Source organism: Fragaria vesca, linkage group LG6, assembly GCF_000184155.1.
Source record: "Fragaria vesca subsp. vesca linkage group LG6, FraVesHawaii_1.0, whole genome shotgun sequence".
Classification (NCBI taxonomy): domain Eukaryota; kingdom Viridiplantae; phylum Streptophyta; class Magnoliopsida; order Rosales; family Rosaceae; genus Fragaria; species Fragaria vesca.
In genome coordinates this window covers 13417556-13433540 of record NC_020496.1, presented here as the reverse complement: position 1 = coordinate 13433540, position 15985 = coordinate 13417556, and the positions used below count along the sequence as shown (strand labels likewise).

General features: G+C 40.1%; 2 protein-coding genes across 2 annotated transcripts; both read right to left on the bottom strand.

The window, feature by feature from the left end:
* Positions 1-64: 64 nt before the first annotated feature.
* On the bottom strand, positions 65-2551 carry LOC101311589 (probable leucine-rich repeat receptor-like protein kinase At1g68400-like). Its single transcript, XM_004302997.1, has 2 exons — positions 1155-2551; positions 65-1068 (listed from the first exon to the last, which is right to left on the bottom strand). The coding sequence occupies exons 1-2, from the start codon at positions 2518-2520 to the stop codon at positions 395-397; spliced, it is 2040 nt and encodes a 679-aa protein (XP_004303045.1). The 5' UTR covers positions 2521-2551; the 3' UTR covers positions 65-394.
* Positions 2552-6913: 4362 nt separating this feature from the next.
* Positions 6914-11543, bottom strand: LOC101297278 (3-deoxy-D-manno-octulosonic acid transferase-like). The gene is made up of 13 exons (XM_004305322.1): positions 11345-11543; positions 11178-11271; positions 11027-11069; positions 10812-10934; positions 10402-10521; positions 10249-10327; positions 9932-10048; positions 9256-9353; positions 9029-9119; positions 8761-8880; positions 8602-8672; positions 7660-7860; positions 6914-7148 (listed from the first exon to the last, which is right to left on the bottom strand). The coding sequence occupies exons 1-13, from the start codon at positions 11541-11543 to the stop codon at positions 7122-7124; spliced, it is 1383 nt and encodes a 460-aa protein (XP_004305370.1). The 3' UTR covers positions 6914-7121.
* Positions 11544-15985: the final 4442 nt, after the last annotated feature.

Sequence of the window (15985 nt, the reverse complement as noted above, 5' to 3'; positions counted from 1 at the left end):
TTCTGTTAACCGTCTATTTCACCAAAAGCAAAACTGATGTATAATGAGCTGTCGTATTGAAAATGCTAGAAATGCTTCTTCTGACTACGATTCTCAAGTTTTAACTTGATTAAGGATACTCAGAGACATTATTACAAAGCTACATACATAATAGCAACTACTCAAAACTACTGGGTAAGATGATCAATCCACTCACCTGCAACAATTTGAAAATACTAGGACTTACAGATATTACATTACAGAGACCACAACTGAACAAGAATAAGGCTTCAGAATGAGCTACCAGTAGCAGCAATTCGCAGCGAGACAATGCAAATGAAACTGAGGACGATACTACAGACACCGAGTTCCGGCAGAGACATTACATAGGCAACATGAGGATCAGCAAGAACGATCAGGCCAGCCCATCTTCGGTGGTGGGAATGGAAGGTGAAAGCGAATTGCGGGAATCATCATAGTCTTCACCAAGAGGAGATCTCTCCACTCTTATGTCCTCAATCATCTTGGCCACTTCAGCCATAGTAGGCCTCTTTTCAGGCTGAGGCACCACACAGGCCAATCCCACATGGAGCATTGACACAAGCTCCTCCTCAATGTTCTTGTACCTCAGAAGTTCTTGATCAAACACCTCCCCAGTCCACTCTTCCTTCACCACAGACCTCACCCATTTCGGCAGGTCCACCGCCTGCTCCTCCTCATCCATGCGTGGGCGAGCAGGAGAAGGGTACATGGAAGGAGCTCTCCCAGTGAGAACCTCCAACAACAACACCCCGAAGCTGTACACATCTGCCGGCTGCGATAGTCTCTTGGTCTCTGCCTGCTCAGGAGCTTTGTATCCTCCCAACCTTGCAATGGCATGAACCGGGTTCAGAAGCAGGGACAATCCAAAGTCAGAAATGCAAGCCACGCCGTTCTTGTCAAGTAGCACATTGGAAGACTTCACATTCCCATGAGGTACTTTTGCAGCACTAAACTCTTCATGAATCCGAGCTAGTCCGCGAGCAGCACCAAACAACAAGCTGATCCTTGTAGTCCAATCCAAAGGAATTCTCCCCGGACCGCGATTCTCTGGTTACAACAACAGAAACTCCAACAGTTAAGCACAAAAATATAGACAAATTTTCAGCAATTTTGATAATTTAAACACCAATTACCATGAAGAAGTGAGTGCAAGCTCCCATTAGGCAGATAATCATACACAAGAAGCTTCTCCTCCTTAGCATAGTAATAAGCACTAAGCCTCACCACATTAGGGTGCTTAATCTTCCCAATCAAATCCATATACTGCTCAAACTCCTTCCTCGCACAAGGATTCGCATCCTTGAGCCTCTTCACTGCCATTGTACTACCATCATCAAGCACCGCCTTGTACACCGTCCCCAAGCTCCCTTTCCCCAACATCTCCGCCGATGCCCGCAGCAAGTCCTCGAGCTCAAACTGCTTCCTCCGGTCGAAAAACACTAGCTTACTCCGGTCAGTCGCATTAGTCCCATCACTGTCACCACCACCCCCATTGTTAGCATACACCCTCTTCTCACCTCCATAGCTACTCCCACTCTTCCTTTTCCCCGCTTCGCTTCCCACAATCGAGCTCGAGCTTCGGTCCCTGGCGCAGTAGTGAGCCACAATGAACGAAATGATGACCAAAACCGCAACACAATTAGCTATCACAATTGCAACTATTGCTCCAGGACTCAACCCCTTTCTCGAGGTTTTGACCTTCGGCTCGTTTATAATGCTTGTTTGCGGCAAAGAGCTGGGATTAGATGGCACCGTTTCAGAAGAAGCCGCCGAGGGAGGAGTATTAGCTCCAGTGAAGGAGCAAGACGGTAACGGAGACGAGCCGCAGAGCCCTTCGTTGCCGGAAAAGCTTTCCTCGCCGAATTTAGTGAGCAAACCCTCCGGCAGTTTACCGTACAGCTCATTGTTGGTTAGATTGAGCTCTTTGAGGTCGGCGAGGGAGCCGGAGAGGTCGGGGATCTTGCCGGAGAGGAGGTTGTTCTGGAGGCGGAGCGTGAGGAGCCGGCTGAGACGTGAGAACCCGTCAGGGACGGCGCCGCGGATGTTGTTGTCAGAGAGGTCGAGGCGGAGGAGGCGCCGCAGAGAGAAAAACTCCAGCGGGATCTCGCCGGAGAGGTCGTTACCGGCGAGGTAGAGCAGCTTGAGGTTGGTGCAGTTGGCTAAGGGCAAAACGGTGCCGTTGAGGCGGTTGTTGTGGAGGTCAAGGAGGCGGAGCTGGTCAAGCTGAGCGAGAGAGTCCAGAGGGCCGCGGAGGTTGAGAGAAGGGAGGGTGAGGCCGACGACTCGGAGGTTGTTGGTGGAGCAGTGGACTCCGACCCATGGAGGGTTGCATGGGTCGGGTCCGGTCCAGTTGGAGCGGAGGTAGCCGTGGGTGTCGGTCTGGAGGCGGAACTGGGTTAGAGCTGAGGTGTCGTTCGGGGTCGGAGAAGAGAGTGAGAGTTTAGTGAAGGTGAGAAGGAGGAGGAAGGCTAAGGCGGAGGGATGAGCCTTCTTCTTCATGGCTCTGCGAGCTTAGGCGGGAAGAGAAGGGAAGAACGTAAGAGTGTTTTTTCAAAAAGAGTGAAGAGAGAGAGAGAGATAATAATAAGTGGGGAAAAAGAAAAGTTATTTATTTAATTTTTATTTTTTGTCTTTTTTACTTTTTCTTTTTATTTTTATAGAGGAGTGTTATGATATGGTGTGCTTTTGGGGGGAGGGGGTATGATTAAAGGGGGAGAATAGGAGCATGGAATGGTTGTGGGAATGATTGATGTTTTCCACTCCTTTCGTATGGAATGAGTAAAGGGTTTTGAGGGAAGGGTACATCTTTGTCACTTTTTTACTTGACCAAAGGCAAAGGTGAATGGGGGGACTCACTGCAAGGACCGTGGTCCATGGCATGGTACACTAGTAACACTTCACAAGTTGGTAAAATTGAGGCTTGTCATTGTTACGGTGAAATTGTGTTTGTCGGCAGCGCTTCTAGTACGATTGTTTGGCATTTGGTTTTAGAATACATTTTCTGCATAATGTTAGGTAAACAGAGCATGTAAAGTTTTCTGAAGTATAGAGACATTTTGTAAAGTTTAACAGTTTTTCGTAACATGTTATAAATATTCCTGGTAGATGAACGATAGTTTAAGTGATGAAAGTCAAATAATAAACCCTAACTGCCTCTCAAATATATGTGCGCACTCATAACACTGACATTGACATCTACCTAGTTTAATTAAAACTAATGAAGCAATCAATAGGCAATTGCTATGAGACTCAAGTGATTATGGCTACTTGAATCTTTACAAAAGGAAGGAGAGGCATATGCAGCATTTCATTTTCATTACTTCTACTTGGAAGTCACTTTTGGCCAATCCGTATTGGCTTTAAGCCAAAGATCAAAATCAGGAAACTAGGCTAATTACCAGCTACCAGAATTCAAATTCAAATTCCTCATCAATTTTGTCTTCAAAATCTAATCCCTTCTCAGCCTCATACTTGGGTTTCTGTCACATTTATAGGAATCATCTGTCTCTCAATTCAAATGTCTACTCTCTGGGTAAGAATCAAATGTCTTATTATAATTTTTGTCATATATTATACTTGTATATATTACCCTCTGCAAGTTTGCATTGAGCAATAGTTATAAAAATGGAATTGACTTTAACTCCAATAATCTCATGTTCTCATCTGGTGTTTTAACCTAGCTCAGTAGCTATAGAATTTTAATTTTAACCCAGAGTATGATTTATCATCTTTGTTGGCCTTGGACTACTTTCTTAGGCTTTTACATAAAGGAGGTGCATGATTAACTTTGCCTGTTGTTGCTTATTACCACTTTGAGTCTTAGGAAAGCAAAGTTTGTCTCTGCTTAACAACCTTACATGATGATAGAAGAGCACAAGAAAGACAACCTGATTAAACAGTCGTCGAGCCGTGTCTGCCCATCTCTATATATGACCTTGAAATCGGATCAATCAAATTCCAACAGTTGCGTACAAGTATATATCTGAATGCAGAAGTGATGAGAAAAAGAGAGATAGACAGATATTACTGTTGCATGATCAGCAATGCGACTGACGAAGAGCAACACTGTTTGGACGAAAGCAAACATGGAGTGCCTTCATGGGTAAGGGCGCCATAATCTAGGTACTACGAGAGTATGTGAACATTCAACAGTCTCAAAACTGCAATTGGTAATTCTCCAGATACACTATTTGAAGATATTACTTCATGATCTGCCATTAAAACTACACAAATCGGCAACTATATATAACAGACTAGTATGAACCAGTGACATTAACATTTTGTCGTTTCGACGAGCCTTGTTAGTAGACAATTACAATTGGCTTAAGAGTTTTAACCCGTGAGTCTAGACTGGGTTCTAAACCCCTTTCGAAAAAAAAAAACAGTTTAATCCGATGTGCAAATACAATCAAAAATATATCTTTACAACATTATAGTAAATCATTTTTTTTTTCAGTAGAGAATTGGCCAGTGACAGATCTGATGGAATGTTCATTTTAGCCTTTTAGGGTAAACACTAATCTTCACAGTTGTCAGCGATCATCATAGTTGGACTAAAGTCATGAAGCTCATTGTGTCTCCAAAAGAGAATGAACTGCTTACCCAGATCACAGTCTCTTTCCCTCTCTATATTATTCTTTACTTGCTTTGTTGGTTATGATTTTAAATTATGACACATGCAAAAAGAAGAAGGGATAGATTGATGGCGCGATTGGCGCTCCAATTTTGCCTCAATAATCAGCCAACTGCAGACAAAAGCTCGACTATCCAACACCAACAACAACAAAAACAAAAGTGATCAAAAGCTTGGCTTTGGCTGAGTAATTTTTCGAATTATGTTGGAGTTTTTGGAGAAAGGAGACAAAGTGGGTGTTATTTTATGCGTAAGAAGTTTCTTCAGTATAGACATAAAGCCAAAGTAGAAGGTTCAGCCTCTGCACTGTTTTCTTGGTTATTTTCCATGAAAGACAGATAGAGTGCTCAGCAGCCTCAAAGATACTTCCTACTCATCCTTTTTACACATTCATGGGTAACAGAAAGACCTCAAGAACTCGTTCATTACTATTTTGTTGTTGTCAGTTTAAGATATAAGAGCATCTGAGATCGACTCTCTGTTTGAGCTACCTTCTTAGACAAAATCTAAAGAGAAACTCAAAAAATACTCCAACCACACTCTCTACTACAGATTGCTATGAGGTCCTAAATCAGAGGAGAAGAGGTGACTCATAAGGGCTCCTAAGCATTTGATTTTTTCTTAATACTAAGATGATGCTTATGGCTACTAAAGGTGTTGAGCTGTTGATCATGGCCTAATTCCATTTTCTTTTGAGTACTATTGGGGTCTCTTCTCTGTAAGTAGAAGGTTTGAGATTGATATAGTGCTCGTACTTAATATAACAATGATGTATAACTAAACTGCTTGGTATACTAAAATTGTGAATTCGACTAGCTCTCTTTATGTTTTATCTTAATTGTAGCTCTGATTTTCAGAAATAGGGTTGGGGCAAAACCCATAAAAGAAAGACTTTCTTTCAAATCAAGTAGAGATTGGTAAAGTGGACAGAGCTAGGGATGATATTAGTCATCTGGCATCTATGGTAGAACACTAATCTCATATCCGTGATGAGGATTAAGCCATTTCCTTTCTGATCAGACCTTACGTCACTGTAGATTCCAGATGAAAACATATACACAAGGAAGCCAACCTTCTTGTCCCCAACACCAAGTAACGTGAACTGGCCAAGAGACGACTCTACAACTTCCATGTTCCAATCAAATCGAAAAAACTCAAAAGAAGACAAAACAAAGCCATCAGCTCTTGTACACTGTCCATGTTCATTTCTACTTTCATATAGACTTTCTGGTACAGACAAGGACGATGAGAGTGATTACTCAGGACAATGAGACTCTGTTCTTTGTTTTGTCACAGATTTCAGTTTTGTTGGCCATTTATAGCCCTGAATTATGAGGCATTAGAGATTAGACCAACCTAATGGATAATCATCCTCCACATTCGGAACCTGCAAACTAGGAAAACAAAGCTCGTCCTATTAAAGACACTCAACTATCTTGTATCACGAATTATAGAGATACTACCAGATGAAAGGGCTTAATCATTGATACACACATAATTACCAAGGCAATGAATGAAACAATTTCGATAAAGGTTTACTCACCGATAGGATCATATGATCGACTCCAGCAAATGTCTACCTGGTGATTCTTTCTGGTTCTTGTGGATGAAAAGTTATCTAAAGTTAAGGCCTAGCCTGTTAATGTTCTACTTGGTGGTTCCAGATTTCCAGAAAATATAGCAGCTCCTGGAGAAAGAACAAGTTGCAGCGACACTGGTCAATTTTCGGCAACTAATTGTTGTCGGACAAAACTACAAGCCAACCGACCCTGCGGATTAACAGAGTTGTGGATAGCGATTCCTCTTTGATGAAACAAATTACTTATGTAACACAACCTCCACTATAGATGTTGGGAAAGTTTTTAAACTGGCATGTTAACAGGAATATGTATTAGGCATGCACTTGCCTCACATGAATTTGGACCTGTCACTGTCACTCCAGAGAACCAAGAAGAGCAAGTGATGTGAAGAACCTAACAACATCAAACCCAGAGATCAGTCGCCAAATCTCAGCCACATATGCAGTTAGTAGTTATAAGATATATAGGTTAAATTCTGGTGTTTCCTCAACTATAAATACCTGCCTCCACTCTGAACTGGTTACACCAACAATGTCTGAAACCTTACTTCACAAGGATGAGGCTTCCCCCAGAGAGCAATATTCTAGACATGACATCTGCAACACTGTGAAGCTGAACAAAATGCAGGTGAGGCGGAGGCTTGCCCGAGGTGGAGAAAAGAAACCACCCCAGGATGTACCCCGTGGTCACTTGGCCGTGGTAGTAGGGGAAGCGAGGAGACGGTTTGTTGTAAGGACGGATTTTCTGAACCACCCAGTTTTACGGCAGCTGCTAGACCAAGCATATGAAGAGTATGGTCATGCTAACCCTGGCCCTTTAGCTATACCTTGTGATGAGTTTCTCTTTGAAGATATAGTTCACTCTCTTAGAAGATGTACAAGCACCAATCAATTCTCTTGCCCCTTCATGGCTTTCTGAGAAATGATCATCATGCTTGATTTAATTATTGCAGCCCTTATAGAAGAAGCAGCAAGAGTAGCTATTTGGATTGCATTTACTTAGCATAACACCAAACATGATAATTAGCGAATGCATTCCAAATAGCATGGTCAGTGGCATAAGAATTAGGATGCATGAAATGTGCTCAGACTTGTGTATCAATAAGTTGAATCATTTGATGGATTTTAGAAATCAAAGTGGGCAAGCAACATATGGGAAATAACAGTGTATTCTTTTACATTCATCCTTCCATTGTCTTATGTTTTAAAAAAGTTAAGACGCAGGCCAAATACTTTTCATTGTCAGCATTCTTTATGGCTTGTATGGAAAAGAAATTGAGAATACTATATGTCAAGTCCTAATGAGAGGGCACACAAATGCTCGCAACTAAATTCCCCTTCAAAGAACAAATTCAAAAGCAATATTCAGGCTAACTAAATTTTGGACATACTAATGAGTAGAAACATTAACTTTACCCAAATTTACCATTGCATGCTGATCTTCGTTGTTTTTTAAGCTCAAATTGCGTTGGAGAATATGAAAATCTAGTAGATTCCAGACATTGCCAACAATTCCACCTGACAGAGCATGATACACTTGTTTTGCAGCTACGCGATGTTCTTCTAATATCTTAACATCTCTCAATAACTTTCTGAGAGCTTCTTCAAGTTCCAATCCAGCAGAAACCTGCACAATCATTGACATGGTATGCCACATAGATCAAAGAGATGCGTTTTTTTTTTCCTTGAATAGCTGACATTTGAGAAGTCCTTTTAATGAGCAAAGATCGAGAATTGATCATGTCCAAGGTTTAGATGGTGATACACTATTTAGACACCTTAAACAATTCACGACAACTAGTACCAACACCACTACAAAAATTATCTTCCCCACAAAAGAAGAGGCAATACAGGTGTTACAGTGCACTCTTATTAAGTTTAACAAAACAAAAACCGCTGCAAACACACCAGAAATATGCTTCAAAAAATACTCTAAATGAACCTCAACAATGCCCATTCTACCCAGTGCCAAATAAAATTGTTTTCTTACAGTTGACTTGGATTCAGAATTTTATATATTTTTTTTGGTCTTGCCAAATGTAGAGATCCTCACCCTGGAAATTGGAAGTAGTCAGTTCTACCTGAAAATTCTAATATAATCATTTGTATAGGCTCTAGAACAGATGTTCATAAGATGTCATGTATGATGTACTCTAGTAATCTAGTTCGTTTAAGATATACTGTGAGAAGATGTTGACTGAAAATTCAAAGGATTAACCTCAAACTACTAGATTTGTGAAAATGCTTTCGATGACTAGCCAAGTGATAATATTACATGGAAACTTATGAATCATTTTAAGTTTTGGAGCTAAATCTTGAACAGCCTAAAAATGATATTTGAAGAACAGAGGATAATGATTATTCACACCTGTAGAACTGATAAGGGATTTAATCGTTGCATTTCCAATACCATGCATGAAAAGTGCCCGACATATGGACCTGAAAAGGCAGAATAGAACAGGCATCTATCACTGAGTTTTATTTTAGAATCAACATCTGATTTGGAACTTTGGAAGTAAATATTCACCAGTCAAAATGGCACAGCCAGCTGCAGCAGCTTCTGATATGTTGTGACCAGAAAGACTGGGAAAAAAGGAACCTCCAATTACAGCTATTGGAGTTAACCTATACAAGTGTCTCAGTTCACCTAAAAATGAAGGATGGAAAACATATAATGAGAAGAATCGTTTTCCTAAAGCAACTGTAGGACAATCTAACTATGAAAGATCTCCATCCTCATGCATATAGAATTTGTCTGAGAATCAAGTAGGTATAAGATTCCAAAATATGCTGACCTAATGTGTCCACCACCAATATATTTGTTTCTTCGACAAGTTTATGATGCTGAGACCTCAAAGCTACACCATGCCCTTCTCTCCACAATTTCTGCACCACTTAAGAAAACAGTATAAAATATGATTAACATGTAATATTAAATAATAGATTTCAGGTAGTAAATCTTAATGAAGACAACTGTAGATCATCAAGAATCAAATGTCAATAAAATTGCATGTGGTCGTACTTGAGCAATCTCTTTTCCATGCTGTGGATGCCGAGGTACAATAATAGTGAACAGATCAGGATATTCTTGCGTGAGAACTTTGTGAATGCCTAGTATTACTGCAGATAGTATTAGTGAGTTTTTCAACCAACATGAATCAACTAGCAAAAAGTTACTATTTAGATAATCATAAAGAAAGTCAAAACCAGAAACAAGTCAATAAAGATCCATAAGAAGAACCCACCCCATTGGAAGATATTAATAGTTAACATCACAAACTATTTATGATTTTCCTATGGTATCACCCAAATATCTGCTCAAATGGCTCTGTCAGAATAATACTCCTTCACTCATACTGAGGGAAGACATAAAGGAAGTGGCTATTGGTTTAGCTGAATGTCACTACATGGTGAAAGCTAATAGAAAAAGAAATGGATCACAACATGAACTAACCAGATGAAAAAGCACGACTTCAGTTAACAATGAAGTTGCAACCCTTAGTGGCACGAAATTAGTAGCATGTGCAATTGCATAATACAATCAGGAAGATGGTATGTGAAAGAAACTAACTTCTGATAATGAGGCAAGATGACTTTTAATGATACAGGTGAGGTCCCTAATGAAAATCTAGCATGCGCATGAGTGGATGACACCATATATACAGAGCATAACTTAAGGCTAGGTGGCAGAAATTCACCTTCTTCTTCCCCCTTATGTATGGAAGAAGCCATCCAAACCTGCCTGTGGGAAAGGTGTAATGTCAAATCTTCTATACTTCTTGTCTCTCCCTCACAAATGTCAAATTCTTCAACAACTAAACAGAAAAAAAAAAAAATATCTGGATTAGGTTTTATGATAGATGATCACCTTCTTTACAAGTTTCTCATATGTTTTAGGTCTAAATTCTTTTGAACTTTCCAATTGACCCTCAAAAGGTAAGAATAAATCATAAGCTTCATCTGCATTCCACATGTAAGACATAAAAACCTTGTAAGTTCTCATTCTGAATCATACCATATTTCAGGTCACCGGAAAAGTTGATGACAAAAGGTGGAGCACATAGTAGCTGAAAGTGGATTGCTTGCGCAGTGCTCTGCAACAAAATCAATTAGAGCACTAACAACAGAACACACAGGTTACTGCAAAATAAAGTATAGCAGCACATACCAATGGGGCAATCAATGAAAACTTAGAGAGCATCAATGAAATAAGTGGAAGAAGCACTGGTCTCGACCAACGTTTAAAGGATTTAGTAGATACCCGTGCATTTAACAATGCCAGCATGATCTGAAGAGAATTGAAATCATATAAGGGTCATCTAAGTTCAGAAACATGACATAAATACACCAGAATTATATTCATATCACAATACACAAAACATCAAAACAACCTCATCAGCATATTGAAAAAGTAGACAAGCTAAGTAACTATTTTCACGAAGATAAGCTACCTGATGCAACCTTCGGAGGAAATCATATAGGGTAAAATTAAAAAGTCATACTCGAGCTACATTAAGTTTCATTTACGTTACGCCAAAATAAATTCAGGGAAGCACATTTGAGAGATATAATACTTACACCTTTTTCCGAAGCACCGATGATCAAATTTGGCCACAGCTCACTCTCCATTAACACAATTGCATTTGGCTTCCAGTGACAGAGAAATGTTTCCATAGCAGAAGGGGTATCAATCGGCGCAAACTAGTTCAATCACAGAGTATCAGTACATCAAACCATAAATATTCTATCTTTCCATAAAAGACTAATACATTGTAACACGAGTAAAAAGGTACCTGATGAATGACACTAGTTGGAAGACGATTCTTTATTACTTCACTGCACATATGAAGTGTACAAGTAAAGATTTAAACTTTGGCATTAAGATTCAAACTTTGACCTAATGTTGAGTTGGGTGGAGGAGGAAAATGCAGATACAGATCTTACAATGCAGAAGACGTCGTAGTGGTCATCAGAATGGTCAAATCAGGCCTCTTTCGAATGCATTCTTTGATGACAGGAATGGCAGACATTCCTTCCCCTGCACCCAAATGTTAGAACCAATTGGTTTTCATGAATGAAATGAAAAGCTAAAGAATGGGAATGGGAGATACCTAAGGAGACGGCGTGGAACCAGAGGAGTGGGCCCGGAGGACGAGGGAAGGAAGGGCGGCCGAGGCGCTCGGGCCAGCGGAGAGGGTGCTCGAGGCCTCGGAGTTTACGCCAGTGAAGGTGGAGGTAGAGCAATGGAGACAGGCCATGGCTCACCGCTCTGTAAATGTTGTAAACCAACTTGCCCTTCGTTGCCGCCATTTCACTGAGAACAAGGAAGTTAAGACTGAAGAAGAGACTATGGTCGATCGATATTGTTTTTCGGGGAGTGCATTTCACAAGCTTATTTTATGATGAGAAATTTTATTCACACAGCCTTACATGCTTAATACACGGAAGCGCTTTTAATAAAGACTTTTAAGTTGAGGACTAGTTAAAGACTTTTAAGTGTTAATAAAAGCCGCCCACAACCTCATGCAAACCCGAGGGTAAACAAGAAGGGTTAAGGCTAGAATTAACAAAAGGGATCCTACCTATTCCTGTGCAGTACAACCTACAACATTATTCAAACAAATTAAAACACAATTACATCATATACAAATTTATGGTTTTAACTTTACAAATATAAACATATAGACATATATACAATGCAAATTTCGACAATTAAAAAGATCGAGGATCCCGAAGGATCCCCGGCAACGGCGCCATTTGATAAGACGTATTTGCACACGCATCAATTAACCCTGTCAACAAATCAATCGTAGTATAAAGCAAGCAAGGATCGTTCTAAACCGGGGATCCAACTACAGGGTAGATCCATCTAATCTAATAAAAATGTCGAAATAAGCATATAGGGTTTAAAGGTTTTGATGATTTTGGAATAAACATTGAAAATAAATCCTAAATTACCTCTATACATATTTACATGTGATCAACCAACAATCATGCAAACTAACCAAACAACCATGTAAGAACAAAGAAGACGATCTCTAATCTCATTTAAGTCTATACCGTGAGCAATTATACAACCTAAATTTGATATGCACATAAGTTCCTACGTGGTTCCTATGGCATAGACCTACTTAGAATTAGACTACGGGTTTCATTCAACATCGTGACACAAACAAGCTCGGTTACGTGCTCTACTTATAGGTCACACACATAAACTAATCATGCAATTACGTATCACATAAAGAATCGATGTGTTTAAGCACAAGTCCAAATCAAACATAGGTAGAAAATCGGTGAAATAACAAAGACAATGCAACTTATCAACTACTTGTATCAAAGTCGAACTTTGGATGATTAACACATGCAATATCAACTACTTGTATCAACTACACATGATAATGGAAGAATGCACCGAAAATCTTAAAGTATTTAGACATAAAACTCACGGCATAAAAAAAACCTAAAATCATTGATTAAAAATTGAAAACTTTAATTCAAAACATGGTTCAAAAGTGTTTCTATCTCATAGACAAGAATCGAAATATACTTAAGCAAAAACCTAAAACAAACAAAAACGAGAACAAACACATAGCAATCCGAAAATAGAAGATGAAATACACTCTCAGAATATCCCTACTTGTTCTATTCTTCGAGTGAGCGGAATCCTAGGCTACTTGCTTTGGACAAATGCTGAAGGTGGGATCGGATTGTGGTGTTTGGAGGTTGATGGAGTTTCGGCAACGGCTTTGGTGTTATTTACACTGGTTGATGATGATCTTCTGTCCTTGAAGTCGTGCTTTATATAGAGGAAAAACCCTAGAGAAGTCGGCCACAAAGCCTAAACCAAGTTGGTTTAGGATTCCTAGTTCTTCTCAATTTCGGCAGAAGGACCTCCGTCTGATGATTACGTCATAACTCCCTCTAGAAAATAGATATTGAGGTGATTCCAATTGATTTGGAAACTAGACTCCCGTAGCTTTCTATTCATGTCTGGCACGTTTTCTGATTCATTGTGAGCTGTCCTGGAGAGTCCGTTGAAGTTGACAGACGTGCACAGGAATTCTCCCGATTTAATCCAGATTTTCAAGGTTTGGATATTCTTGAAATTCTGCCGAATTTAGATCTTCTTCTCCATATTGGACTTGGCTTGGACCTCTCCTTCATGGACTAGGCTTCGAGGAAAGATGGAATCTTGATCAAGACAGAAATCCTGAGTAAACAAGGGTTTCCAACACTTAGCACAATTTCAACACCAAATTATTCAAATCCGAAAATACTATGTATTCTAATACTAAAAACTACATATTTCTAAATTAAGTAATTATTCTACACTAAACACAAATATAAAGCTAAAACAACTAAATAGGAGTTAGCAAAGGGTAAATAAAGGGTATAAACATATTAAGAACGTGACACTTTGTGCTCCTATCAGTTGCGGGTCCGAGAGGGGGACATACCCAAGACTGTTTTTCGGTCACGATATGGTCATTATGAGTTTGTGGTGATGCCATTTGGACTTATTAATGCACCCGCGACGTTCATGGATCTCATGAATAGGGTGTTTAGTCCATATCTTGATCGTTTCGTGATTGTATTCATAGATGACATCTTGGTTTACTCAAGAAGTGAGAAGGAGCATGCCAAGCATCTAATATTAATATTGCGGACTTTGGAAAATTCTCAGTTATATGCCAAGTTTAGCAAGTGTGAGTTTTGGCTAGATCAAGTGGGGTTCTTGGGTCATGTGGTTTCGGCAGAAGGAGTTAGTGTGGATCCCCAAAAGGTGGAAGCTGTGTCAAATTGGAGAAGACCCACCACTGTGACGGAGATTCGTAGTTTCTTGGGATTAACAGGTTATTATCGGCGCTTTGTGAAAGATTTTTCAAAGATTGTTGCTCCTCTTACAAGATTGACCAGGAAGGGGGTTAAGTTTGAATGGTCAGATCAATGTGAGAAAAGTTTTCAAGAATTGAAGAATTGCTTGACAAGTGCTCTTGTTTTGGCACTTCCGGATGATAGTGGAGAGTATGTGGTCTATTGTGATGCTTCTAGACGTGGTCTAGGTGGAGTTTTGATGCAGCATGATTGAGTTATTGCCTACGCTTCTAGGCAATTGAAGCCGCATGAGGGGAATTATCCTACTCATAATCTGGAACTTGCAGAGAGACACTATCTTTATAGAGCCAAGTGTCAGATTTTTACCGATCACAAGAGTCTTCGGTATATATTCACTCAGAGAGAGCTAAATATGAGACAGAGAAGGTGGATGGAATTAATCAATGATTATGATTGCACTATTAAGTATCATCTTGGAAAAGCTAATGTGGTAGCTGATGCTCTTAGTCGAAATCCCTCCATATCTTTATCTCATATAAAGACGGTTCGAGTTCCACTTCTTTGTGAGTTGCGAACTACAGGGGTGGATTTATCAGTAGATGAGGTTGGTGCTTTGGTAGCTAGTTTCATGTGAGGCCAGTTTTGGTTGATAGAGTGCGGGAAGCACAGAATAATGATCCTTCCATAGTTCGATTGATAGAAAGAGCTTTGAGTGGAGCCGCAGCTGATCATTTCTCAGTTAGAATGGATGAGACTTTATTGTTTAAGAATCGGCTTTGTGTTCTAAAAAGAAATGAAGAGTTGAAGAGTGAGATTATGGAGGAAGCTCATAGTTTTGCTTATGCTGCTCATTCGGGTAGCACAAAAATGTATAGGATTTTGAAGGATTATTATTAGTGGCCAAACATGAAGAGGGAAATTGCAGCTTATGTGAGTAGATGTCTGATTTGTCAGCAAGTAAAGGCAGAAAGGTAGAAGCCTTTTGGGTTGCTTGAGCCGTTGTCTATTCCAGTGTGAAAGTGGGATCACATCACCATGGATTTTGTTTTCAGTTTACCTCGTACCCGTGAAGGGCATGACGGTATTTGGGTGATTATGGATAGACTCACCAAGTCTGCACATTTCTTGCCAGTGGGAAAGAAGTATAAATTGGATAAATTGGCGGAGCTTTATGTGAATGAAATTGTGAGGCTTCATGGTGTGCCTGAATCAATAGTGTCAGATCGGGATCCTAGATTTGCTTCTAAATTCTGGGGAGCTCTTCAGGCAGTTTTAGGTACCCAATTACTCTTCAGCACTGCTTTTCATCCTCAGACTGATGGGCAGTCCGAGAGGACTATTCAGACTTTGGAGGATATGTTGAGGGCTTGTGCCTTGCAGTTCAGAGGGAGTTGGGATAAAAACCTATATTTGATGGAATTTGCTTATAATAATAGCTATCATTCTAGCATTGGTATGGCTCCCTTTGAGGCACTTTATGGGAAGCAGTGTCGTACGCCTTTGTATTAGAATGAAGTGGGGGAAAAAGAGCTTTGTGGCCCAGAGTTAATCCATGTTACGAATGAGAAGATTAAAGTGGTCAGAGATAGACTCAAGGCCGCTCAAAGTAGACATAAAAGTTATGCAGATGTCCGTAGGAGAGACCTTGAATTTCAAGTGGGTGATTAGGTGTTCTTGAAACTATCGCCTTGGAAAGGGGTAGTACGTTTTGGTAAGTGTGGGAAGCTTAGTCCGAGGTATATTGGCCCATATGAGATAATAGAGCTAGTTGGCTCACTTGCTTATCGGTTAGCTTTGCCTCCGGAATTAGCCAGGATACATAATGTGTTTCACGTATCCATGCTTCGCAAGTATATTGCCGATCCCTCTCATGTGCTGCAAGAGCAGCCGATCAGTTTGACGAAAGATTTGTCCTA